Below are 25,433 nucleotides of genomic sequence, written 5' to 3' on the forward strand. Positions count from 1 at the left end.
CCTAATTACTTGTTTTCCCCCATCTATTCCTGCTCTTCTCAGACTCTGAGACGGAGTAGTGGGGGGGGGTGCAGATAAAGAAAAAACAGGTAGGTGGGAAGGAGCACTTTGTCTCAAGCCGCCACACGCCACTTATAGGTTTATCCTGCCTCTGTACTGTACTGTACTGTACTGTATTTCTCCTGTGTTCTTTTGCAGATCATGGACATGCCACAAACCAAGACCAGGAAACCCGCCCAGGGTAGGAATCAATCGAGGTTTCGTTCCTTTCGTTCCTCCAACTGGTCATCCTCTAAGCCTTCCGCCTCGTCCGCTAACTCAGCCAAGGATCAGAAATCCAACTGGCGCCCAAAAGCGCGTCCGCAGAAGACCGCAGGAGGTTCTGCCACTAAGGCAGCTTCCTCATGACTCTCGGCCCGCTCCAGCCACGTCCTTAGTCGGTGGCAGGCTCTCCCACTTTGGCGACGCTTGGTTAAAGCAAGTCTCCGATCAGTGGGTGAGAGACATATCTCACGGCTACAGGATAGAATTCTCTTCCAGCCCTCCAAACAGATTTTTTTTCTCTCAACTCCCCCCTGCTCCAAGGCCGCCGCCTTCTCACAGGCCAAGGCGTCCTTGCAGGCAAACGGAGTGATTGTCCCAGTTCCCGCTCAGGAACGGTTCAGAGGTTTTTACTCAAATCTCTTCCTAGTTCCAAAAAAGGACGGTACCTTCCGGCCCATCCTGGATCTCAAGCTTCTCAACAAGCATGTCCGGGTGCGGCATTTTCGCATGGAGTCTCTGCGATCAGTCATTGCCTCTATGACCCAAGGGGAGTTCCTGGCGTCCATCGACATCAGAGATGCCTATCTACATGTTTTTTGATGACCGAGTGGTTTTACGAACTGACCCTGCCTATTTGCCGAAGGTGCATTCCCACTTCCATAGATCACAAGAAATAGTGCTCCCCTCTTTTTATGACAACCCTTCTACTCCGGAGGAGATGGGATGGCACTGCCTGGATGTTAGGCGTTGTCTTCAACGGTATCTGTTGGTCACCTCGGAAGGGAGGAGGGATAAGTCTCTGTTTGTAGTCTTCCAGGGTTGTAGGAAGGGGTTTAAGGCTTCTAAATCCACCTTGGCCAGGTGGATCAGGGATGCCATCTCTGTTGCTTACACGGCCGGGGGTAAAGCCGTACCTCCTGGTTTGAAGGCACACTCCACGCGAGCGATGGCATCTTCCTGGGCGGAGAGGTCGGAGGTCTTCATCGAGCAGATATGTAAGGAGGCAACCTGGTCTTCTCCGTCCACCTTTTTTAATCACTATCGCCTTGATTTGTCGTTCACCGACATCACCTTTGGGAGGCGGGTTCTGCAAACTGTTGTCCCTCCCTAGGTCTTCCTCTCTGTAATTCTCTCGTGGTGCCGTCATGGGTGCTGGAAAAATACGTAATTACTTACCGGTAATGTGTTTTTTCTGAACCCATGACGGCGACTTTCTCTGCTTGAAGATTCTGCCTCCTACTCTTTCCTCCTGGTTTTAACCTTGGTTACTTCCTGAATTTGTCTGTGTATTTTGTTCTGTACAGCCCTCATTGGTTTTCACCCAGTTAAGATGACCCTCCTCTGCTAGCTTTCTGCACCGGCCAGCAGCCAATCTGTGGATGGAACTGCCTTTAAGGGGCACTGCAATTTCCAAAAACTTGAGATAAAGGCATGTGTGAAATTATCAATCACTAGAAGCACAGACTGCAACAAGTTGTGGAGAAAGTATCAGGAAAAAGAAAATACCTTGCATAACGCCTAAAATGCTGTATACAGCTAAGCGCATGCTGGTGTTCTGTTGTGTGCCATTCACAGGGGGGTCATCGGCCCATAATCCAATCCAATAGTTATGTCCCAGAGCAGATATTTGTTGGATAATGAAGAACACAGCACACATGAGCAGATACCACTTCCCCATGATCCGGCAATACTCCAAATACACTGATAATTTAACCTGAGAATACACAAGTGCATTAGACATTAAACAAGGAAAATTGTAGTGGATAAGTGGAGTCCTCACAATTGAAACGTATAATTCTTAAACATAATGGTAAAGATCTGACCTTATAATTTCAATTCTCTTGATGATTATCCCCTAAGAGGCAGAGTGACCGCCCTTTATGTTTATCTTATCACTTTACCTCCTGTGATAATTAGTTTGGAGAGACTCTCGGGATGATGACCATGCAGTCACTTCCCCACAAGTTCTACTGTAATGCCCCAAAGTTGGTGGGCATTACCTCAATGTGAAATTATATATATATATATATATATATATATATATGTGTGTGTGCCGCCTCCGTATCAGCAGCCAGGCTGCTCGGATCCGGATCCACGGTGGCTCGAGGGGTCTTCAGACGCAGGCGTCGGGGTCGCGGAGCCACTCGGAATAACGCCGCTGCCACTGGGAGGGAGCTCACCGGGATCCCATGCCCGTTGGTGTTGCCTGTTAGTCTGTGACCTTTGCCTTGGCACCTCGTTTCCTATAGTGTGAAACTAAATCGGGTCCCGCTCACCAGTATGGCTAACTGGGTGAGCTTGCTCTCAGGGTTCATGCTTGGGATTTTCTGGACTGTGTAGTGGGAAAGTCCTATCCCTCTCGTTGCGCTAGTACCCTGATTTTGGAGCGGGTGGAGAACGGATCTTGAAGGCTCCGTCCTTGTCAGGTAAATAGCCAGGACGCCTGAAGCTCCTTCTTGACCTAGGGTCCACATACCCAGTTGTGCCCTGGCCCCTTCCCGATGATGGCACAAGGCCGCCGCGGCCGGATTTTGATTAGCTTGTTCTTGGCAACACCAAAGGTCAGGGACCCGTAACCAAGGAGGAGGTGGATACTGTACAGAAGGGCAGATTGCACAATACCCTGTGACGTCCTGATATATATATATATATATATATATATATATATATATATATATATATATTTGTGTGCTGGGACAGGGGCATAGCAGGGTAGGCCCCTGCTTAGGGCGCTGCCTCCTGCCTCCTTTAGGGGAACGCAGTTTGGGAAGAAGAAAAAAAAACTGTCAGTGCATTGTCCATGCCAGAGTTCGCCTCACACCTCCTTTGGCCCCAGGCATTCAGCACACTGACAGTCAGGGCACAGAAAACAGGCGGGCGGTGTCAAGGAGTCAGTGACACCGCTCACCATTCTCACCGCCTGTGCCCCGAATGTCGCAACTCACCCTCCACAAAAATCCGGCATTAGCAGGGGTCGACAAACCACTAGTGCAGCTGCATCAGGGCCCAGAGGTGATGGGGGACCCATGCAGGGTGGGTAATAATGAGGGCAATCTGGCCTGTTGTTCAGAGCTCAAAGCTCCAGGAGGCCTATGGCAAGATTGCCCTCATCACAAGAGGCCTGCCAGGTGAGAAGAGAATCTGCTGCTCCTCTGCACAGTGTAGGCAGGAGAGCTACAAAAATCAGTTAGAATGGAGCTGCTCCTGTGAGGGGATGGTGTCACCGGATGGGGTGGTGTCTCCTCATTCTAGTGCGGAGCTGATACCAATGAGCAACAGTGTGCTGTATCTGCTGGTGATGAGATGAGATGAGGCTCATGGACATACTAAATTCTGAAAAGACTAAGATGCTGCAGAGTGGAACGATGGTCCTTATATATAGGATTACGTCTGAGTGACGTGAGGCAGTGTTTGGTATTTTGGGAGCTGCATGTTGAAGGGTTGGACAGGGAAGGGGTGATTTTACATACGTGGGGCTGCATGTGGAAGGGGGTGATCTTGTATATGTGGGGCTGGTTTAGTTTTTTTCTGACCATTATTTCGAAAACAAGTCATCACTAAGTTAATTCACCTGTAACTGATCTTTACCAGAAACAGGGTTCATATAGCGAGCAATTTGATTTCAGTAATTAAAATAAATATTATTACAAGGACAATGTTTAGATTTTTATACATGAGCATTACCCTTCCTGTGAGAGCAATGTCAGCCTCTGTGAGCTTCCCCGCATCTGCATCTCCCTCCATCGGTTCCTCAGCCACTTCCGGAGACGTTTCCTTCCTACAAGTTTACAGAAACAGATATCCTACTAATTACAGCTCCGCATTACACAGTAGAAGAAATAAACATACCCAAAATCGTCTTAAAGTGATTACCTTAAGCCAATTTCTGACTTCTTGTATTCAATGGCTTTTCCTTGATCGCCCACCACATTGTCTGCAGAGATAATTGACCTTTCATGATTAAATTGAGACTAGGATTCAAAATGATACTATACATGACAAGGAATGGTACTAGTAGATAAAATCATGAGCCACACAAGCTTTATAATATTAATCCGAGCACACTATAAGCAGTATATGTATACAAGATGGCAGGCAAACGTCCTGCTACTCTACGGCTTCCATGAACATCGGGATGTCCCAACAGAAGATGATATAGTAGTATAACCATCAGAAAGTGGACCTTCAGTTGTAGGTTTATGCTGCACTATTGCGACAATACTGGACATATATAATCATAATCAATACAAAGATACTCAAAGTCTCCAACTTGATGTTCTCCAGTAGTTGCAAATGACACCTCCCAAAATGAAAGTTGAAGGTTCTCAGCATATGGAGGACACCTGCCCTAAACTGAATTGGAAATGGCAACAGGAGATATTCTGATATTCTGCCGCGTGCCCAATCACATTCCAGCTTAGCGGTCTTCTGCACTCATACTTATCTCTTTTTGGGCAGTAAATTCTTACTTTCTATGTGCGACTCCTCATTCTGTTCACCAGTTAGGGCATATGTTTGAAGGAAATCTGCAAAATCACCATTCTTATCCAAAAGCTCAGCGTATGTGCCAACCTCCGAGATCCTGCCATTAGACATTACTATAATCATATCCACTTGCGGAAGGAAACTTACTCCATGAGTGACAAGAACGCGTGTCTGGAATACAAATAATTATCAGCAAATATACACTGATGAAACAAGATGTGATATCAATAACTGAGCATTGTATCATGACGCTGTGGAGTATCAAAGCAGACATACTTTGAAAAGCCGGTCAAGGACTATAAGGAGAGAACTGACTAGTCCGGTGTGCCCACCCTGATCCAGACTGGTTTCTCTCGTATGTGTACATGGGAGAGACCTGTCAATCAAATAGACTGGAGCGTGGAGAAGTCAGACACGGGTAACACTAAACTGTTCTTCTCTCCAGTGTGGGACTGAGCTGCCAAGTGCTCAGCAGTTGCACTGACTCTGGGGGCCCACTGTTCACATACATTCAAATATTACGTTGGCCTCATTCATACATTTATCTGTACATCTATGTAATAATACACTTGGTAGCTTCTTGAGTGAATGATGAGATGCTGCTTTTTTTTCTGCACATAGTGAATAAAGTAATGGAGCCAAATACTGCTCATGTTGGTCAGTAAGTGGCTCACCCAAGCACAGGTACCCACCGGGGGATTCCCCATTTCCCCTGTGGCCAGTCCAAGCCTCCATGGATGGCTTTTCAAAGTATGTTTTCCTAGAAACTTTGGAGAATGTCATAGTAAAATATACCTGGCTGTAGTCATACAATCAGGCTCTATTTCATGCTGGCCATGGTTCTGACAGCATGAATTTAGTGACAGGGTCCCTTTAAACCCTTTCACTGACAAAGACCATTATAATACAATGAGACATGATAGAAGTGCCAAAACTAGAACAAAGAAGATAAATCTTGGTATCATGTTATAGGGAGTTTCAGGACATGTATTTATTGGTTATTCACAGGATATGCCAGCAGTGACAGGAGTGGTAGACACTCGTGTGGCTTTCATCATTCACTGCTATGGGATTTCTGAGTACAGCTGAACAAGTGACCTTTATCGATAAAAAATAACAAGACATCTAAAGACTGGCTCTTTGGCAAATTCAACACTACTAGGTATTACATGGTCACCTATTTACTTGAATGGTGGTTGTTTTTCTCTTCCAAGCCGAAATTCCAGAATCAGTAACTGGAGCCCCTTGTCATTATTTGATCTCAAAAGGGGAAAACTTTTCGCCTTATAGAGACTGATACACCAATCTGGCTGCCAGTGAGGAGACTTACAGCTGCAATACTCCTCTTCTCCATAAGGAGAAAAGTTTTCCCCTTACATTCCATCTTAGCTTCTCATTCAGCCAGATCAGATCTCCTACTTTGCACTGACGAGGGACAACCATCTGGAAACAACGTGTCTGCAAATTGAGGTTCTGATCTGGCATAAATCATATGACAAGGCTCGTTAAAGGGTCACTTTTGACTTTTAGTATTGATACCTGCAATAGGTGGCACTAGAGTTCGCCTACTTCCTCCCTGAAGCGACAATTTGCATTGATCTCAAAAGGAACAACATTGTACAATCCCTTTAATATTGAACGTACATGTAATTTTAGATTGATCTTACTTTTCCTTTAAGCAAACCACCGGGTCCAATAACATGCTCAAATAAATGCTGTCCTACATGGGCATCAACTGCAGACAGAGGATCATCCAGCAAATAGACGTCACAGTTCCGGTACACAGCTCGGGCAAGGCTTATCCGTTGCTTCTGTCCTCCAGACAGGTTTATACCCTAATAAAAGTCACAAAAAATACATTCAGACCACATAATAAACAATAGCCATATCATACTTTTAATATCACCAATCTAAAAAGTAATGCCATATGTATGGTTGTAATAAAACACATAGAAAACCTGAGCCCAAACATGTAAGAATAATAAAGGAATGGGTGATCGTATTCTCCATGATAATGTAGACTTCAATTTCCCTAAGATATACTCACTTTTTCACCAATTTCTGTGTTCTCTCCCCCAGAAAGAATTTTTAGGTCAGGTAGAAGAGCACAAGCCTGGATAACATTATCATACCAGTCTTTGTCAAATGTTCTTCCAAAAAGGACGTTGTCTTTAAAAGTGGCATTTGGAATCCAGGTTTGCTGTGGAACGTAGGCTAGGGAACCCTGAGAATAGGTAACAACACAGGGGCAATATTGAATTTGTGCCATTTTCGTACCATATTTTGCACCTTTTGGGGGGCATATATTGCACACACTTAATATAAAATTATATTTTACCAGTTATTTGCAAATATTATTACCCCTACTACATATTGGGAAAGGATACTGGAGATGGGAATACTCCTTTAACTCATGGACAGTAGTCTATGATACACGGGTAAAAGAAATGCAATTTATTTGATGTGTTTCGAAGCTACCCAGCTTCTTCCTCAGGAGTAACCACAATATAACAGTATTATGGTTGTGTCTCAGGAAGAAGCTGGATAATTCAAAACGCCTTGAATAAACCGCATTTCGTTTATTTGTACATCTAGGATCCTTTCCATGGATTAACTTCTACAGCAGTGCAGAACAAATCACGTATTCATTTTAACTCTTCATCTCCACTTTTTCATCAGTAAACACCCTATTGCGCAGTTTGCTCACCATTTGTTCTTTATGGATTTATTGACATAATTGTGAACCAGATGTATATATACTGATACCTATTGAAAAAGTTCTAGAGTTTAAGGATCCTCCTATTGGTTTTTGTTTTTATATGAGATATTATTTAATTTATATTTGTAATACATGTAACAATATAGTAATACTCTTCTTTCAGTGACCTGTCTCTCCCACTCAACATCTAGTGCAACTGCTACCATTTCTCACAGCTGTGCATATACAATAACGTCCTGATCAAGCAAATAGTCAGTGTCTGACGCATATCGTATAATTTGTAGATCTCGCCAGACATGGACTGTCTTCTTCACTAGTATGACTAGTGTGGAAACGAGTAGCAGGAGTGAAGAAGACTGTCTGTGTCTGGTGGGATCTGCAAACTATGAAGAATGTGGAAGACACTGACTGTTTTCTTGATCATGACTTTAATGGGCATGCACCATCCTGGGCATGCACCATCCCGGGCATGCACCATCCCGGGCATGCTCCATCCCAGGCATGCTCCATCCCAGGCATGGTCCATCATGGGCATGGTCCATCATGGGCATGGTCCATCATGGGCATGGTCCATCCCGGGCATGCTCCATCCCAGGCATGCTCCATCCCGGGCATGCTCCATCCCGGGCATGCACCATCCCGGGCATGCACCATCACGGGCATGCACCATCACGGGCATGCTCCATCCCGGGCATGCTCCATCCCAGCGCTTGCACTAGATCTCCACGGAAGAGGCAGGTCACTGAAGAACACTAACCTGTCAGTGACTGCCAAGGAGACCAGCATCAGGCAGAAAACAGGGACGAGAGGCAGCAGAGCTGTAAGAACAATGCCTGGGAGCTGCCAGGCAGTCCTCCATATTCATGAGCTCTGTGTAACTTCGCCCCCACTACTGATTGGCAGCTTTCTGCCAATCAGAAAACTGCCAAGCAGTGGTGTGGGTGGGGTTATACAGGGCTCAGTATTCAGAGAACTAGTAGATTTGCAGCAGAGGAAATAGTAATTTTATCAAAACTGCAACAGACAACCTAGTGACATCACTGGCATCAGGGTCTCTTCCCCTACATCATGCTGCTCTCAGATTACATAGCAAAAACCCGATGACAGATTCCCTTTAAGGCCCTATTGTTTCCTTGTGTTTATTCTAGTATAATGCAAAGTAAATACTAATATAAAATCTTTGTTTGAGATTAAAAGAAAAGATAATTAACCGTAAAAATAAATAAATAAATTAAAAAAAAAAAAAAAAAAAAATCGCACTGCACTGTCTGGTTCTGACACATCCATTTGGGAACATCCTATGCATTTAATGTTGTTTTACTTAATATTAGTAGATATTAGTAGAAGATGAGTTATTTATACCTTTAGAGCAACTTTGCCATCAACTTTCTCCATTTCTCCAAGTAGTGCTGAAAGAAGGGAGGATTTTCCACAGCCAACCTGACCAACTACAGCCACCAAGGAGCCTTTCTCAATAGATAAATTAATGCTGCAACATAGAACAGCTTGTAAAATAAAAAGTTACATCCACCTCTTACTAAGATCATAAGAAACGATGTCAATGTGTTTCCCCCATCTAAGTGTATTACTATCTCATGACCCTGGAATTGTAGATTCCGACCAATAATAATTAGGCACACACACCCCTTTTCCAATTCCCCCTTATCTGCTAATAACCACTCAGACACCAATTTATCTTTGGATAATTTTGGCCATAGCAGCCATTTATTAAACAAATACATAACATGTAAAATTTTGCATTGTGGTAAGGTCCTTGAAGCTAAAACCCTGGTGATTCCCATAACCAAGCCATATAACCAAATTGCTCCCAGCCGTTACCCACACTGGCTCAGGAGCACCAAAGTGTAAGGGTTATTCCTTCATTAACCACCAAAAACACCCACGGGGGCCCCGACATACCCCGTCGGGATCCCCCAAAAATCACCAGGTGACCAACCATTCTGCCAATGAGGAGATCCATACCCGGATGGGTTCCCCGAACCAATTTAGAACCAACTTCAAGGACCCACCAAAAACCTGCCACCAGGCCACTACGACCCGATAAACTTCCATATCGCCTCCCACAAAACTTGCAGCCCATTGCGAACTCAAAGTCTTTAGGGAGGGCGGGTGGGACTCTCACTGGTGTCCCAGAGCGGGAAAAGTGCCGCTCCTCCCCCAGCTTCACCTTTTTACTATACCCTGACTTACTCCCCCTCCCCTACCCGTGACATCATGACCTCCACTCCAATCAGTGTCATGCTGGCCTCCACACATGCCCGGGGGGAGGGGGGGGGGTCAGTGCTCCGGCCATTCTTGACCCTGGAATTGTAGATTCCGGCCAATAATAATTAGGCACACACACCCCTTTTCCAATTCCCCCTTATCTGCTAATAACCACTCAGACACCAATTTATCTTTGGATAATTTTGGCCATAGCAGCCATTTATTAAACAAATACATAACATGTAAAATTTTGCATTGTGGTAAGGTCCTTGAAGCTAAAACCCTGGTGATTCCCATAACCAAGCCATATAACCAAATTGCTCCCAGCCGTTACCCACACTGGCTCAGGAGCACCAAAGTGTAAGGGTTATTCCTTCATTAACCACCAAAAACACCCACGGGGGCCCCGACATACCCCGTCGGGATCCCCCAAAAATCACCAGGTGACCAACCATTCTGCCAATGAGGGGATCCATACCCGGATGGGTTCCCCGAACCAATTTAGAACCAACTTCAAGGACCCACCAAAAACCTGCCACAACGAGGGCACCTTGATAACCTTCAAGTGCCTGAGACCCCCCCTCAATAGCAAAGCTCGCTCAATACCTCCCTGCAATCCAAGTGCCCACAATCAATCCGTACTGCATTCAAATGCACCCCATCCGCCTACCAAAATTCGTCATCCTCTCGCTCCAGCTCAAAAAGCCGAGCTGCGACTCCCACGTTGCAGCCCCCAAATTTTTTGAGATAACCCTATTAACTTTCACCCGCACCTTATTCAGCTTCTCCACAGACCATGCTTTCCGCCCAAACCCTTCTTGGAACAATGTCCCACCACACAATTATCACGCCTGGAAAAGACACCCATAACCGCAACAAGTCATGCTTAGTATCTTTATCAAAGTCCGAGAAAGCCGCTCACCCAAATAGGTCCCTCGACGCGTAAAACCAAAATGTCAGGGGGCCTGCCCAAATGAGCATAGTTATGCACCCCCTGCAACACCGTATTCCACCCCATACCCCTGATTCCAACCCATCCGACAGGAGCCCTATCCCTCCGACAAAATTTAGCTGTCTCCTGTTCCTTCTCGTATCCGCTCTCTGTGTTCCCCAGCACACATTAGAATGGCCCAAGATCCAGACCAGGCTGGAAAAACGGGGGGGGGGGGGGGGGTCTGAAAAACAAAGCACTAACAAAATTACCAAGTAGCCCCAATACCACCCCAAAGAATGACACCCCCCCCCCACCCCCCCTCCATCAGAACCAGTCTTCCGATCAATTGCCCCTGAAACATTGCGAACCCACGACTTACAACGCTGAGACTTCCATCGACCAATCTGTTTAACTGTCTTAGCAGGGAGACCACACCCAGAGGTTTCCACTGCCGTCCCAAGACGAAAAGAATGCAACGCAAACCTCGCCAACCAGACCCAATGATTTCAAACATGCCCACAAAACACTAATGAACTAATATCTGGACAAAAAGACCCGTCCTCGAGACATAACAATGGGCCATCCTGACTCGGGTGGACCTTTGCAAAGCTCAAAACGCACTGCCAATGGCACATACCTGATGCCATAACCTTCCCTAAACGAACCCCCTGCCCCCACTTTATCCATTTTTGATTTCTGGATCCAAAATTCGATCCCCATGCTCCAAAAATAGGACGTCACTATTACCCAAGCCCCCGGGGCACGTCACCCTGGGAAATACCAATTCGCCAATACACCAAGCCCCGAAAAACCGCCAACGAAAAGCCAACCGCAACAATGATACCTTAATTCCCTACCCAAACATTCCAATAAGCTAAATCACACAGGCCGTCTACCTATGGCCCCTATGCACACCCTTCAACGCCTGAACAACCCAAAAATTTGTTCCCAATCCTGTACACCTCGCAACCAGAAACCAAATGCCAACCCTGTAATCAAATGACTCAACTTCGTGGAAGACCAACCTGTTATCGCCACTCCCCCGATTTCCCAGGAACAGTCCTAACTGGGAATCCTCATTCATCATGCCACCACCCAACCACCACTCCCAGGAACCCATGTGGCCTAATACGCCGCCCACGTGGTACCAGTCAAACTGCCTGAATCCGTGGTCTTGCTGCTTGAAGACCACGCTCCAAAGCTGCGCAGGGGACTACAAGCTGCTGCCGTCCGCCACTACCGCAAAATCCCGGAAACAATCTCACTGAAACAGGAAAGGAAATCCGCTATTAGGTCCTCTATACCTGGTACCTGAGCTGCTGTGACCCGTATTAATTTCCCAACAAATAAAAACCAACCGCCGCAACACCCGAACAACTTGGGTAGAATATGCCGAGCCGTTATTAATCACTAGCACCACCCCCATATTGTCCCAGTTGAACCGGATCTACTTATTCCACAACTGGTCACTCCCCAAATGGAGTGCGACCATCATCGGAAAAAATTTCCAATAGCGACACATTCTTTGTCAACCCCTCCGCCATCCAACTTTCTGGTCACCAATCCGCACATCACTGACCCTGAAAAAAGGCCCCGAAACCTGAGTCACCCGCAGCATCCGTAAACAATTCCAATTTGAAATTAACCACTACCTCATCCTTAAGCAACGAACCACCATTGTCCTGCTCCCCAAAAAATTCTCCCCAAACCAACAAGGCCGCTCAATGTTCCTCCGACAAACTTATGTAGGGGTGAAGAGCAAGCACTCCAGCTGTCGCGCAAGCTAGCCGACGTGAAAACTCGGCCCATTGACCTTACCCGACGCAAAATTAAGTTTCCCCCAATAGCGATTAAACCTCCTTTAATTGTAACTTCCTCACCCGGCATGCCCTTGCTACCTCAACCTTAAGCGTGGCAACCTGTCGTCAGGAAGCCGAACCTCCCAAATCACTGAGTCAATTACAATGGCCATAAACTAAATACAGGTATTTGGCCGAACAGTTCTTCCCCAGGTGCCAAAGGCACCCCAAAGCCTCTCGCTATCCATTCCATTGCTGCTAGAATTCTTGTGCCTGTGCCGAAACAGCCAATCCCACACACCGACAATTCATCCCGGTAAGGTACCAGTGATGCCAAACCAGAAACATCACGCCCCCCCCCATTCTAAAAAAGAACAAAAGGTTTCAACAAATGTGCACGATACTGCACTACCCATTGGCAAGCAGGGGTCTCCAAAACAATTTCCCTTCCAAAAACAAACTAATAACGCACACAATTTTGGATGAACTGGTAAGAGCTGGACAGCTGCCTCAATATCCATCTATTGCCATCAACATACCCCTCCCACAACTCTTTACCTACTTTGTAGCCTCATCAAACGACGTATACAACACCTAACAAAGCTCAGCCAGTATACCATCATTCGCTGACCTACCCCTGGGATGAGACAAATGGTGGATTAGCCGAACTTTACCTGGCTCCTCCTTGGGCCCCCCCCCGAATGACGAAACCACAAAATAAGAAAAGGTAGGGGGGTGACTAACTGTGCCCCCCATTCTCCCCAACGCCACCTCCTTTCCTAACTTTCCACCTACCAGCGCCAAATGCTGATACACCGAGGGAGATTCCTGGTTGTCCCTGGAACTTCAAAAACAGGGGAAGGAATCCTGAAACCCTCCCCAAAACCCAACCTCAAACCTCAGCTTTGGCCCTAACAGGATCCCTATTTAAGTACGGCAGCATCGCAACTAAGCTCACCGGTGTCTGACCCTTGGACATCCCATGGGATGCTCCGTTACAATAGGTGCGGAGATGTCCAAACAACGACAAGTGTCACTGACTTGCCTTCCCCCTCATTAACTTACCAACACGAACTTGACTTCTAGGACCCTGTCTGTCTGTACTGACCACCGGCACCCCAACTTCCTGACCGGCCGGGGAACCCTGCCCCGCCCTGAAATGACTGCCCATATCTGGCTGCCGCCATCACCCGCAACCACAAGCCTATATCCTTCTGATCCCATCTTATGGATGGACGGTCGCCATCCTCTGATGACACTGCTCCTCATAACGGATCCAGGTCTACCCCCCATAAATCCTATAGGCCTCACCAATCGAGCCCATATAGCAAAACCACTGAAAACTATTCTCTGGCGCCTGTCGCCAATTACTCTTGCCCAAACTGCAACGCCTTAAACCTATTAGCATAAGTCTGAGGAATCAAGTGCCATCGCCACTTCTCCCCATCTTCCTTCTTGCTATCGTCTTTTCCCCCTTTGTCAAAATAAATTTTTGCCCCCTCCTTACTCCTTTCAGTCTGAACTGCCACTAATACTGGGGAAGAGACACTCCCAACTGGACTCACTAGCCGCAATGACGGACAAATTAACCCAAGCCGCCACTGGCGCCGGGGTTTTCCTGGCCCCTAATCCGGGCCCGCAACTGGCGAACGCAACTTCAATTCTGACAACTCCCCACTCAACGCATTCCCCCTAACACCCGCTGGCACCCTCAAACCGAACCCCAGCTGACCCGTCACCCCCCCTTTACTGTGTACCTAAACAGCATGTGAAGACAAACAAAACATGTAATCATACTCACCAGGCTGCACAAAGGTATAACCTCGCCAGCCGGACCACCTGTATCCTGACGTCCCTCCTGCCGATCTAGCATGACTTGGCTCCTCCCATCCGACTCTGCTCCATTGCTGTTTTAGCCGCGCGGCCCGAGGCCCCGCCGGCCGCATATCCTGGACATGACGATCAGTAGCGCCGACCAACAGGGGGAGCTGCATATTATCCTCAGGGCTCTCCAAGCACGGCCCCCCCTGCTCCGCTCCATGTGGCCCCTCTCCCAGACAGGGCCTCTGTAGCCGCAGGCCCTGAATGCCAGGCCCGATGTAGTTCCGACCGCAGCCGCCTGGCTCCGCCCACCTCACAGGGATCCATCCGGGATACTATCGCTGCAGGGAGGAGAGGCTCAGGGCGCTCGGCCGGTACATCACCAGAGCGCCCCGCCGCACCGCCGACGTCACTCGCCGACAAGGCAGCAGCAGGCCCCGCCCCCAACTCCAGCGTAGGCCTGCCGACTGCCGCCGGGCCCAGCCGCCCGTCTGAATTCCTCCCAGGCCGGGGCCTGCCGGACCTCGCAGCTCGCGGCGTCCGGCCTGGAGGGTCCCCGGAGGGGGCTTCTGTGGCGACGCTGGGCCCTGGGAGTCAGGTCAGGTGACCGCCTCTCTGCCAGTCCAGACCTCCGGGGGCGCCGCTGTCGCAGGGGTGCCGTCCCTGCCCCCCCCCCCCCGGACTCCCACCGAAGATCCTTGCTATCAGGCTCTGCAGCCACCTGGGGGGATGGTCCCAGCAGCAGCTCTCAGCCGCTCCAGGAGCTGATCCCCGGCGTCCATAGCAGGTACAGGGATGGGGACTCTCACTGGTGTCCCAGAGCGGGAAAAGTGCCGCTCCTCCCCCAGCTTCACCTTTTTACTATACCCTGACTTACTCCCCCTCCCCTACCCGTGACATCATGACCTCCACTCCAATCAGTGTCATGCTGGCCTCCACACATGCCCGGGGGGAGGGGGGGGTCAGTGCTCCGGCCATTCTATCTATTTAGAGTAGACCAAAAAATAAATCAACCACTTGCATTCTTCCTTCGATAGCATCTGATACTCTAATCACAAATTGGCCATCTGAGCCCGCGCACCAACTATGGCCAACGTCTAGATATATCTATGCAGTAATCTGTATGTATGTTATACCTAATTATGTGTTGTATAGAAACATCCCTCTCTTGTGAATAAAATAATATACTACAGCCAGGGGTGGAACAATCGGGGTCGCAGGGCTTGCCATCGTGACCGGGCCTGAGGGGTTCAGGGAGCCCGTGGACCTCAGCCAATGGTGGCAGGCCACACGTCACTACTGTGCGCTTTGCAGAGATGTGCAGAGCGACAGAACAGTGGACACACACTGAGGAGGCCAGAGAAGTGGGGGAACGAGGAGTAGTGAATATATGTATTTAATCATGATGGCCAGATGACTAAGGGGGTGCATTAAATGATATAGGGGTTGTGTGCTACTATATGGAGGAATATGGGGGCTGCATAATGGTATATGGGGGCAGTATAATACTATATAGGGGTTGCATAATACAATATGGGGGCTACATGATACTATATGGAGGACTATAGGGAGTGTAATTTAATATATGGAGGACTATGGGGTGCATTATAATACATGGAGGTCTATGGGGCTTCATTATAATATATGGAGGACTATGGGGGTGCATTAAACTATATGAAGGACTATGGGGTGCATTATACTATATGGAGGACTATGATGAGTATTATAATATATGGAGGAATATAGGGAGCGTATTATAAAATATGGAGGACTATGGGGAGTATATTATAATATTTGGAGAACTATGGGGAGTATTATAATATATGGAGGACTATAAGATGCATTATATGATATGAAGAACTATGGGGGATGCATTATAATATATTGATAACTACGGGGGTGCATCTACATATGAAGCAAAGTATATGTTCATGAATTCATTCATTTACACATGAATGTATTTATAACATATAGTGATGGGCGAACCCGAACTATAAAGTTCGGGGTCCGTACAGGATACCTAAGTGTCTGTGCACAGACCGACAAACACTGAGCTCTCATGGAACTATTTGAATTCAGCCACCCCCAGGGTGGGGGCGCAGTCTGACTGCAACAAATCACATGACGGGACTGATGATGGGATATAGAAGCAGTGAATATGTATGAGGGCTAATGAGTGGACCCGAAAGTAGTGTGACAGCCACGCGGGAGACTCGGTAAGTATAACACTCCTGCTCTAATCTCCCTAACCCTTTGTACCACCATTTTACAGCACAATGCTCAGGTCCCCATAGACTTACATGGGGCTCAGCAGCCAAGCAGATGTTAGGGTTCAAGTCCGGTCGATTTTTTTTTTTTTTAATTTATTTTTCGTTTTAAATCCGGCCAGACCTGTGAAACCCAAATATCTGTGGGTTCGCCCATCTCTAATAAACACTCCTCAGCATTGAAATTGCCACACTAAGAAGGAAAAGTTGTTGAATTATGGAAATGGCAGGATTTAGACATGTTACTGATCTGCAAATACTGAAAAAAATGGAAATAAAATATTCAGAACATCTTGATTCATTCAGCATAGAGTATAAGGGCAATGTGCAGAAATCCACACACAACCTTGCAACGACATCACTGAGGTTAGTAATGGTTGTCTGAGGGATGTTCTGCTACTCTAAATGCAATTGGAAACGCAACTTAAAAGTGTTCCACGGGTCATTTGTCAGCAAAACAATGCCACGCATGATGCTCGTACTACTACGAAAACAAAAAAAAACTGCATCTCTAAATAAAACATAGCAAGTGTGAACAGGTGCTAACTGCTAAAACTACACGAAACACAAACAAAAGGGATACAGCAGCACTATAAGCCCCTAGACATATGCAAACATAGAATATATGAAATTTAATCTGCATTAATGCTATGTAGAATATACTTAGAAAAATGAAGATCCCTATTAAAGAAAAGTCACCTTGCTGTGGTTAATGGGCACACAGAATTTGACACTTTAACAAAGAACCTTTATTTTTCTAAATATATTCCAAATGGTGTTTAAATTTCATATATTCTATGTTTTCATATGTCTTGGTGCTTACAGACTGCTGCTGTATTCTTTTGTTTGTGTGTCGTGCTACTGTGAGAAGTCTGTGTGGCTTAAATGTGCCATCATGGCATGCAGTGTTTCCAGACTTGTCTCTCGTGAGCACGTCTGGGACATCATTGGTCGGCAATTATGTGACGCCCTGGACTAGCCAGGTAGTCACAGGTAGGCCCCCTGCACAAACACCAGCCCCTAAAAAGGTATCAGCAGCCAACCTAAAAACCCTGAGTCACCCCTCTCAGGTCTTGACGTTCACACCCGGGGGCGGAGCCAGGTGTTTGGCCACGCCCACCGAGGAGTTCGGATAGCCTGAGGTGGGAAAAAACACACAGATCGGTTAGGGAAGTGGAGTAGAGAGGAGTCTGTCAGACTCTGGGTAGGAGCCCGGATAACCTGTGGCCAGGAGGCAGACGGTGGTGGCCGCCTGCAGGAGCCGGGAGGACAGCAGGTGGAACCGTCAGTGACCGGGACAGGGTAGTGGCCCGCCGGTACCAAACCGGGGAACCGAACGGAAACCGGAGCACCAGGAGGGGTACTCAGACCCAGTACGAGGCCCAGAAGCCACTGGACCGAGTCGAATTCACTGATTGGGGTCTGGATCTTAGGTTCTTTCCCACCCAAGTCCCGACTGAAGGCAACAGCCCAACGAGGGTGATAGAAAGCCACCGCCCAGGCATCGAGATCCCACGGGCCAGCGTCTGCGAGCAAACGGGCTCGCCCGACATCCACTAGCCGGGGAGCGGACTCCAGTCGATGAAGCGAAGGAAGTCAGCATTCTACTACAGAGGTGCAGGAGAAAGGCAGGGACCAACAACCTGAGTAAGGGGCAAAGCGCAGCCGGCTGCGGGCACCGACCACCATCCTTTTGGTTTACCAGAGACTCCGGTGTATTTATAATAGTGAGTACAACAGTGCCCTCGGGCAGCGCATTGCACCGCACCCCTCGCCCAATGGGGCCCCCGGGGTCACCAACCCCTGCCCACGGAGGGGATCAACACCAAGCTGCATAACACCATCCCCGGGAGCCTAGTCAATGGCAGCGGTGGAGCCCACTCACTAACCACAACCCATGGGTGGCGTCACAAACGTAACCCCCCAAACAACCGCGGCCCCGGCCGTGAACCTCCCCACCGAACACCACCCCTCACGTAGCGCCAGCATCCCTTCAGAGCGACGTGACCCCCGGCTCCGGGAGGAGCTCGAGCCACCCACCGACGAGCACGGATCCGAGCGGCTCGGCAGCCGGCCGAGCCCCGGGGCAAAGAACCTGCCAGCAGTGGATCTTGATGATTTGCCTGAGTGCATTCAGTGCGGCAGAACATTCTTCAGATAACCATTAATAACCTCATTGGTAGCAGCCAATACATGTAAGTGCAGCTTGTGATGCTCATACTCGAGACTGAATAAAATCAAGATGTTTTGAAAATCTTGTTTCCATTTTTTCATCGTTTGCATATAAGTAACATGTCTATCCATGCTGTGAAGTACATGATATATATATATATATATATATATATATATATATATATATTAGTGTATGTATTGATTTCTAGATTCTTGACTTGATGACAGCGGGCTATGTAAAACATTTCCGCTGGGTTCTTAACTTGTCCATTTTAATTGCAAGTTTTACTTTGGGTATCAATGACAGAACATGCAATGGTATATTCTAGTGCAAATGTGAGCCTAGCCTTATTGTGTTTGAAACTGTCAAAGAACTCCATAAGCTGTTATCTGGCATATAGTTGCTATAGCATATGGCATTGGCACCCAACAATCATACTGTAGAGGTGCTGATGGGCTGAGAGAGGGAGCGTCTTCCCTTATGTGCCACTGTCACGGTCACTATTGACAGCAGTGTATAATGAGTTAAACTGCTAGGATCAGCCAGGCATATGTGCTTCAATGGCCATAACTTGAATTATTATTATAATCTTCTTAGTCTATATTTTGCAATGTGCTACTATTTCTGTTAAGCTAAGCATACAGTAATTGTATAATATATACATTTTTATACTGATATCAGTTTAGATGTTAATCCTTGGAGTGTGGCGCCACCATGTGGCTAATGTTGGTATTTATTTAGTTCTATGTTCATTTTCTTATTTTGTATTTTTAATTATGAATTTGTATTTGCATTTTGTATTTTAATTATATTTTATAGAATTTTTTTCTGCTTTTGAATCTTCGAATATGATGCTTAACCATTGATAATAGTCAAATATTTTTTGCATATTATTTTTCCATTGTTCTATATAGAATATAGTGGCTACTTTTTGCTTTGCTATAGTCATGTTAAGGCTGGAGTCACACTTGTGTGTTACTCATGCGAGGTTTGCATCACACTGCCTGGACCGGGCGGTGGCTCTCCTGATAAGAGTGGGTCAGCTTCATGTATTTCTATGCAGCTGCACGTTCCTGTCAGGAGAGCCACCGGCCAGTCCAGGTGATATAATGCGATCCTTGCACTAATGACATGCAAGTGTGTCTCCAGCTTAAGTAGTGATAGCTCAACTGTGATACTATATTCTCTAATTGCAATGCAGCCTGTGACGCAGATTTCTATGTACATCAGTGGTTTTTGATTCCAGAGGAAGGAGTCTTTGGGACTCGAAACACGTTGAATAATAAACATCACGAAGATTAACCCTTGGATTTATCTCCTGCTTATATTCATGGCAGCGTGATTAACCCTTTCTTCCCTTTGGTTACCATTTAGATGCGGCCTATGAAGCAGATTTCTATGTACAGACAATTTAGCATTCTGGTGTGATTTTTCTGTCCTTTTTTCCAGCTGTCATGGACTTTCTGTACCAGTGACCACCTTCCCTGTACAATAGCTGTGTTCACTAGTGATGTACACTGGAAGATCCCTGTGATCGGCTGATCAGCAAAGGGACAATATTTAACAAATAATTAAAACTAATTGGGCAGAACTTTAGATTTGACATTTCCACCATAGATGTGGTCACGCGCGCCATTACTAGAGAGGCACAAAGCAGTAGCATAATCGTGTAAGTCACTACATAACCAATAGGCATTGGCATAAAAGATAACATAATCCCAAAGCCAGTAACATTCATCAGCCCTACCTTCTAAGACACGGCTCAACCGTGGAGCACCAGGTAAACGTGCCATCACATACAACTATGTCATTCCCTTAAATGGGGAAAAAAAAAGTGTCACTTTTGGGTTATAAATTGCTTAATTTTCCACTATAAAAACTTTGATACATCCTCTGATATTGAAACATTAAGGAGTTATTCCCATTTGATTGAAGGATATTGTCAGTGCTTATAGAAATAAACACTTTTGCAATTTAAGGTTTGTTAAAATGTGCGCAAGCCCTTGAGATATTAATACTTTTCTTTTGTTAGCAGTTTCTTGCCCAGGAGATTGATAACTAACTGCTGTCTAGCTTGTTTGCACAGCACTGTAGCTGACAGTATAAGGCTAGGTTCACATTTCCGTCAATTTGTATCAGTCACAATCCGCAGCTCTGGTAAACAACGGAATCCGTTTGGCAGATTCCATTGTTCCCATATACTTGTATGAGCGGCGGATTGTGACTGATGACGCTGCGTTGCATCCTCCGCCCGACTGATCAGTCGTGGAACAACTGACCGTCGTGCGGCAGAAACGCAGCATGTAGCGTTTTTTGAGCAGCGGAATCCTTTTGATTCCGCAGTGCATGCTCTCTCTCGGCGTCTGAATGATCAGCTGATCGCCCGACAGCCGGCTTCAGTGAGGGATCAGCTGATCACCCGGCGGCCGGCTGCTGTGAGCGATCGGCTGATCACCCGGCGTCCGGCTGCTGTGAGCGATCGGCTGATCACCCGGCGTCCGGCTGCTGTGAGCGATCGGCTGTTCACCTGGCGGCCGACTGCTGTGAGCGATCAGCTGATCACCCGGTGGCCGGCTGCTGTGAGCGATCAGCTATTCACCCAGCGGCCGGCTGCTGTGAGCGATCGGCTGATCACCCGGCGTCCGGCTGCTGTGAGAAATCGGCTGTTCACCTGGCGGCCGACTGCTGTGAGCGATCAGCTGATCACCCGGTGGCCGACTGCTGTGAGTGATCAGCTGATCACCCGGCGGCCGACTGCTGTGAGTGATCAGCTGATCGCTCTCTCTCTCATGTTTTACAACGGAATCCGACAATGAATTCTTATTCTTGTCATCCATTGTACAATGCATCAGTCACAAGCGTCAAGCAACGCATGTGACTGATGAAAAACAACGGAAATGTGAATCTACCCTTAGGCTCAGGTTCAAATCAGTGCTTATAGCAGTAGTGGTCTGTTTCTAAGGCAACGAGCTGTAAAGAAAAGCTCAATAATTACTTAACATTTCAATAAGCAGTAAATGAAGGGTGTAGTCTTACCTTTACCTTAAGAGAATTTTGGATTTTTGTTTCACTTTGATTACACTAACAATAATATTAGCTTTCCACCTCTTTCACCCTCCCCTCCCTCCTTTTTATTCTACTCGCTCTATTCTTTCTCCATATTTTCCCACTTAGGTTGAACTCCTAATTCTCAGATAAAACTTGCACTGTATTTGGAACTTTAGCATTGCACAACATTTTGGCAGTGTCAAGAGAGAGCCAACCTTATATGTTTCATTAATATATAGACTTATTATCAAATTGTGCATGTCATAATGCAATGGCAAAATAGGACTAATTATTAGAAAAATGGCTGCATCAGAAGTTGGAAATAAAATAAAAGCTAACACTCTAATACTATATCTGACCTCTGTTCAGCTAGGACCCCGTGGTGTGAACAGGTAATTGAACTGGTACATCTTAGAAGTGAGGTTGAACTCCTTCATCAGGGTGATTTTGATGGCCTCATAGTCTCCACCCTGCTCACCTTCAGGACTTCACCTCTCAGTTTACTTGGGCCCATTGTGCAGGGAGGATCTGGTACTGTCTGCAGAGTATGTCAAAGGCTGTGAGGAAGTTGTCGGTACCCATCCTTCTCCAACACGAGAAAGTCCTCAGCAAGTGGCTTGGCTGTAGCAGGATCATGGGACTCGTGGTGCTGGGGAGACGACAACCATTGGAGCAGAGCCAAACCTAGCAGGTAATGTCGCTAAGCTTGATGTCCTGCTAGCTCATCTTTTCAATGTGCAGGTTCTCGCTCTTGGCATTGCTGATTGAGCTTGAGCTGTCCTTCACGATCATCTGCTCTGAATTGCAGTAGGGCCATCTGCGGGTCGGGGTCCACGCTACCCTTGTTACTGATGTATAATCACCAGCAGCGTATAGCCTGGTGATTACATGGTGGCATGGGCCCCCTGACAGTATGTTTATAGGTGTTTCAAGTTTAAGTTGTGGCATTCAGCGGTGCCAAATTCAGTATGGGGAATGAAGGGTTAATTCCCTTCATGTGGTAACACGAGCAGGCTGCTGTGATTGGTCAGCCTGCTGCGTGGTGGTAATGGAAGTTGTTATGATGGGAATTTATGGGGTTAATCTGCCCCCTGTGAGTAACGCGAGCAGGCTGTGTGATTGGTCAGCCTGCTGCGCGCCAATTTTAAAGTCTGTCATTGGTGGACAGAGGTAAATATGCAGGAGACTTGCCTTTATAAGGAGTCAGCTGTGAGCCAGCTGTGTCAGTTTCCAGCTGTGAAGAAAGAAGAATCCAGATGGAGTCCCTCCTGGAGAAGATGATGGCTCGGGTCGGTGCAGCGGACGGCGAGGAGTGGCTGAAGAGGTGCCTGGCGCCGGTGAACGAAGCCGCCGAGGTGGTCCTGGATCCAGCTCCGGATCCCGCCGGCGTTCCTGCGCGGAGGGAAGAGCTTCTGCGGCCCGGAGATGGAGAAGATGTCCGGAGATCCCTGCGGATGAAGAGGAAGAAGAGCGACGTCGACTCACCGCCTGCATCCTGTTCCCAGCGGTCCGGCGGAGGGAGGAAGAGGTCGGCATCTGCTCGCGGTCGGCGCGGCGCGGAGAGGAAGGCGTCGGAGACATCGCGAGAGGCGGGAGTTCCAGCGAGAGGAGGGACCGGAGCATCGCGAGACCGCTCAAGAAGCCGACGGGATTTGGCCGCGTCATCAGGACGCGACTCCCAGAATGCCTGGCGGGCGATTATTCCGGAAGTCGCCGCCAGGGGTTCCGCTCCGGCTGTTGTGGCCGGTCACAGCAGAGATCCTGGGTCGCTTACAGGCCTGTACGCGCCGCCGGCCCCATTGCAAAAGAGCTCAGCTGGGGCTTTGGCGGCGGCGACGCAGGCCTGGAGCTCGACTGAAGAATCTGAAGAGGACGTCGCGGCAACATCCGTTCAACGCGATGGAAGGACCCTGGAGCGAGGACATGGTGAGAGCCCCCTTGCTGGAGCACCCAATGTTAGGGATAACGGTAAAGGACATTGTCATTAGGACTCTGTCTGAGCTACTTGGGGGCTATGTAGTGCTACCCCAGGCACCTGCTGCTGAAGTTTCTATTCAGGACAGGTTCCCTGGGGTGGCAGAACCTCATTTAAAGGAAGCACTGACATGTGATGTTTCCCCTTTGGGTTTTCATCTCAGTGCTTCCACTAAGGAAAAGATTTGGAGACAGGAGTATGTAGATATCTTTTCTCTGTTACCGGTTGCTAGGGAGCTGCAGCATAAAGTGGAGAAACCTGATGGAAAACAAGAGGTTGAGTCAGAGTGAAGGAAAAATTTCAATCATTTTATTCATGGTTACAGGCTTTCTCCATTTATGCTGCAGTTCTTGGGGAAAAGTTTCCTAAATTTTGTAGTGGTTTGTTTCAACACCAAGATTGTATTCTGGAGGCTTATCGTAGTTTCGGTGGCTTAGCGTGGCTGAATTACGATGAGTCTTTCAGACAGAAATTGGCGGTTCACCCTGCTGTCAAGTGGGGTGTTAAAGATGTCGGGTTATGGCTGAATTTAATGCTGCATCAGCGACAGAACCCTCACAGACAGCAGGTGGATGTCAATTCAAAAAGGGGGGGTGTGCTTTGCATTCAATGAGTCCTCATGCAGGTGGCAGGGTAACTGTCGCTTTCGACATGGGTGCTCGTTTTTGTGGCGGGGCTCACCCCTTGCTTAAATGTTTTAAAAAGCATGGTCAGTCCACGGTACAGCCATCTGGTGTTAGGGAGCAGTTTTTCATAGGCTCAGACTCCAGTGAGCTTGGAAGGAATGCTCCCGTGGCTAGATCGTTTTCCAGACAGGCCGAAGGCGGCTCTGGTTCTTAGTGGGTTTCAGGCAGGTTTTCCTGTACCTTCTTTTGAAGGTATAGGTTGTAATGTAACTAAGAATTTACAATCAGTTGATAGCCATAAGGAGGTAGTCAGGTCACATATTGAAAAAGAACGGTTGTTGGGCAGGGTGTCTGGTCCTTTTGAATTTCCTCCGTTTACAAATCTTGGGATATCACCTTTGGGGGTTGTCCCCAAGAAGGAGGTTAATTCTTTTAGGATCATACATCCCCTGTCTTATCCAACAGGTAGCTCACTGAATGATGCTATTGATCCTAATGCATCTTCGGTGAGTTACACATCTTTTGATGAGGCAGTGGATTTTGTTACGGAAGTTTGGCCCGGTTTGTTCCTGGCCAAATCAGATATTCAGTCTGCCTTCCGGCTTCTGCCAATTAACCCCTTGGGTTTTAATTCTTTGGGTTTTTGTTTTGAGGGTTCTTTTTATTTTGACAGGTGCCTCCCTATGGGTTTTTCTTTATCATGTTATTATTTTGAGTCATTTTCCACGTTTTTGCATTGGGCAGTTCAAGAGGGGTTTTTCAGAGGGGGGTATGTTCCATTTTTTGGACGATTTCTTATTTGTTGGTAGGTCAGGACGTTGTTTGCAATTACTAAATAAATTTTTGGGTTTGATGAAGTTTTTTGGGGTTCCGTTAGCTCATGATAAAACAGTTTCCCCTTGTACAGAGCTCGAGTTTTTAGGGATTGTTTTGGATTTGCAAAAAATGGAATTGAGACTCCCTGGCCAGAAGATTATGAAGTTAAAAGGCTGTATTGCGAGTTTTTTGTAGTGAAGAAAAAGTGTACCCTGCGAGAGCTCCAATCTCTGCTGGGTGGTTTGAACTTTGCATTAAGAATTTTGCCAATGGGGAGAGT

General features: G+C 47.2%; 1 protein-coding gene across 1 annotated transcript in view; it reads right to left on the reverse strand.

The window, feature by feature from the left end:
* LOC142245329 (multidrug resistance-associated protein 1-like) overlaps nucleotides 1–25,433 on the reverse strand; it is a 170,706-nt gene that overhangs the window by 36,603 nt on the left and 108,670 nt on the right. The window contains 8 exon segments of the mRNA XM_075317959.1: nucleotides 1,771–1,978; nucleotides 3,949–4,042; nucleotides 4,138–4,198; nucleotides 4,734–4,920; nucleotides 6,417–6,584; nucleotides 6,797–6,973; nucleotides 8,831–8,957; nucleotides 20,436–20,502. Of these exon segments, the coding sequence (XP_075174074.1) occupies nucleotides 1,771–1,978; nucleotides 3,949–4,042; nucleotides 4,138–4,198; nucleotides 4,734–4,920; nucleotides 6,417–6,584; nucleotides 6,797–6,973; nucleotides 8,831–8,957; nucleotides 20,436–20,502 (1,089 nt within the window).

This window comes from Anomaloglossus baeobatrachus, chromosome 7 (assembly GCF_048569485.1).
Source record: "Anomaloglossus baeobatrachus isolate aAnoBae1 chromosome 7, aAnoBae1.hap1, whole genome shotgun sequence".
Lineage (NCBI taxonomy): Eukaryota > Metazoa > Chordata > Amphibia > Anura > Aromobatidae > Anomaloglossus > Anomaloglossus baeobatrachus.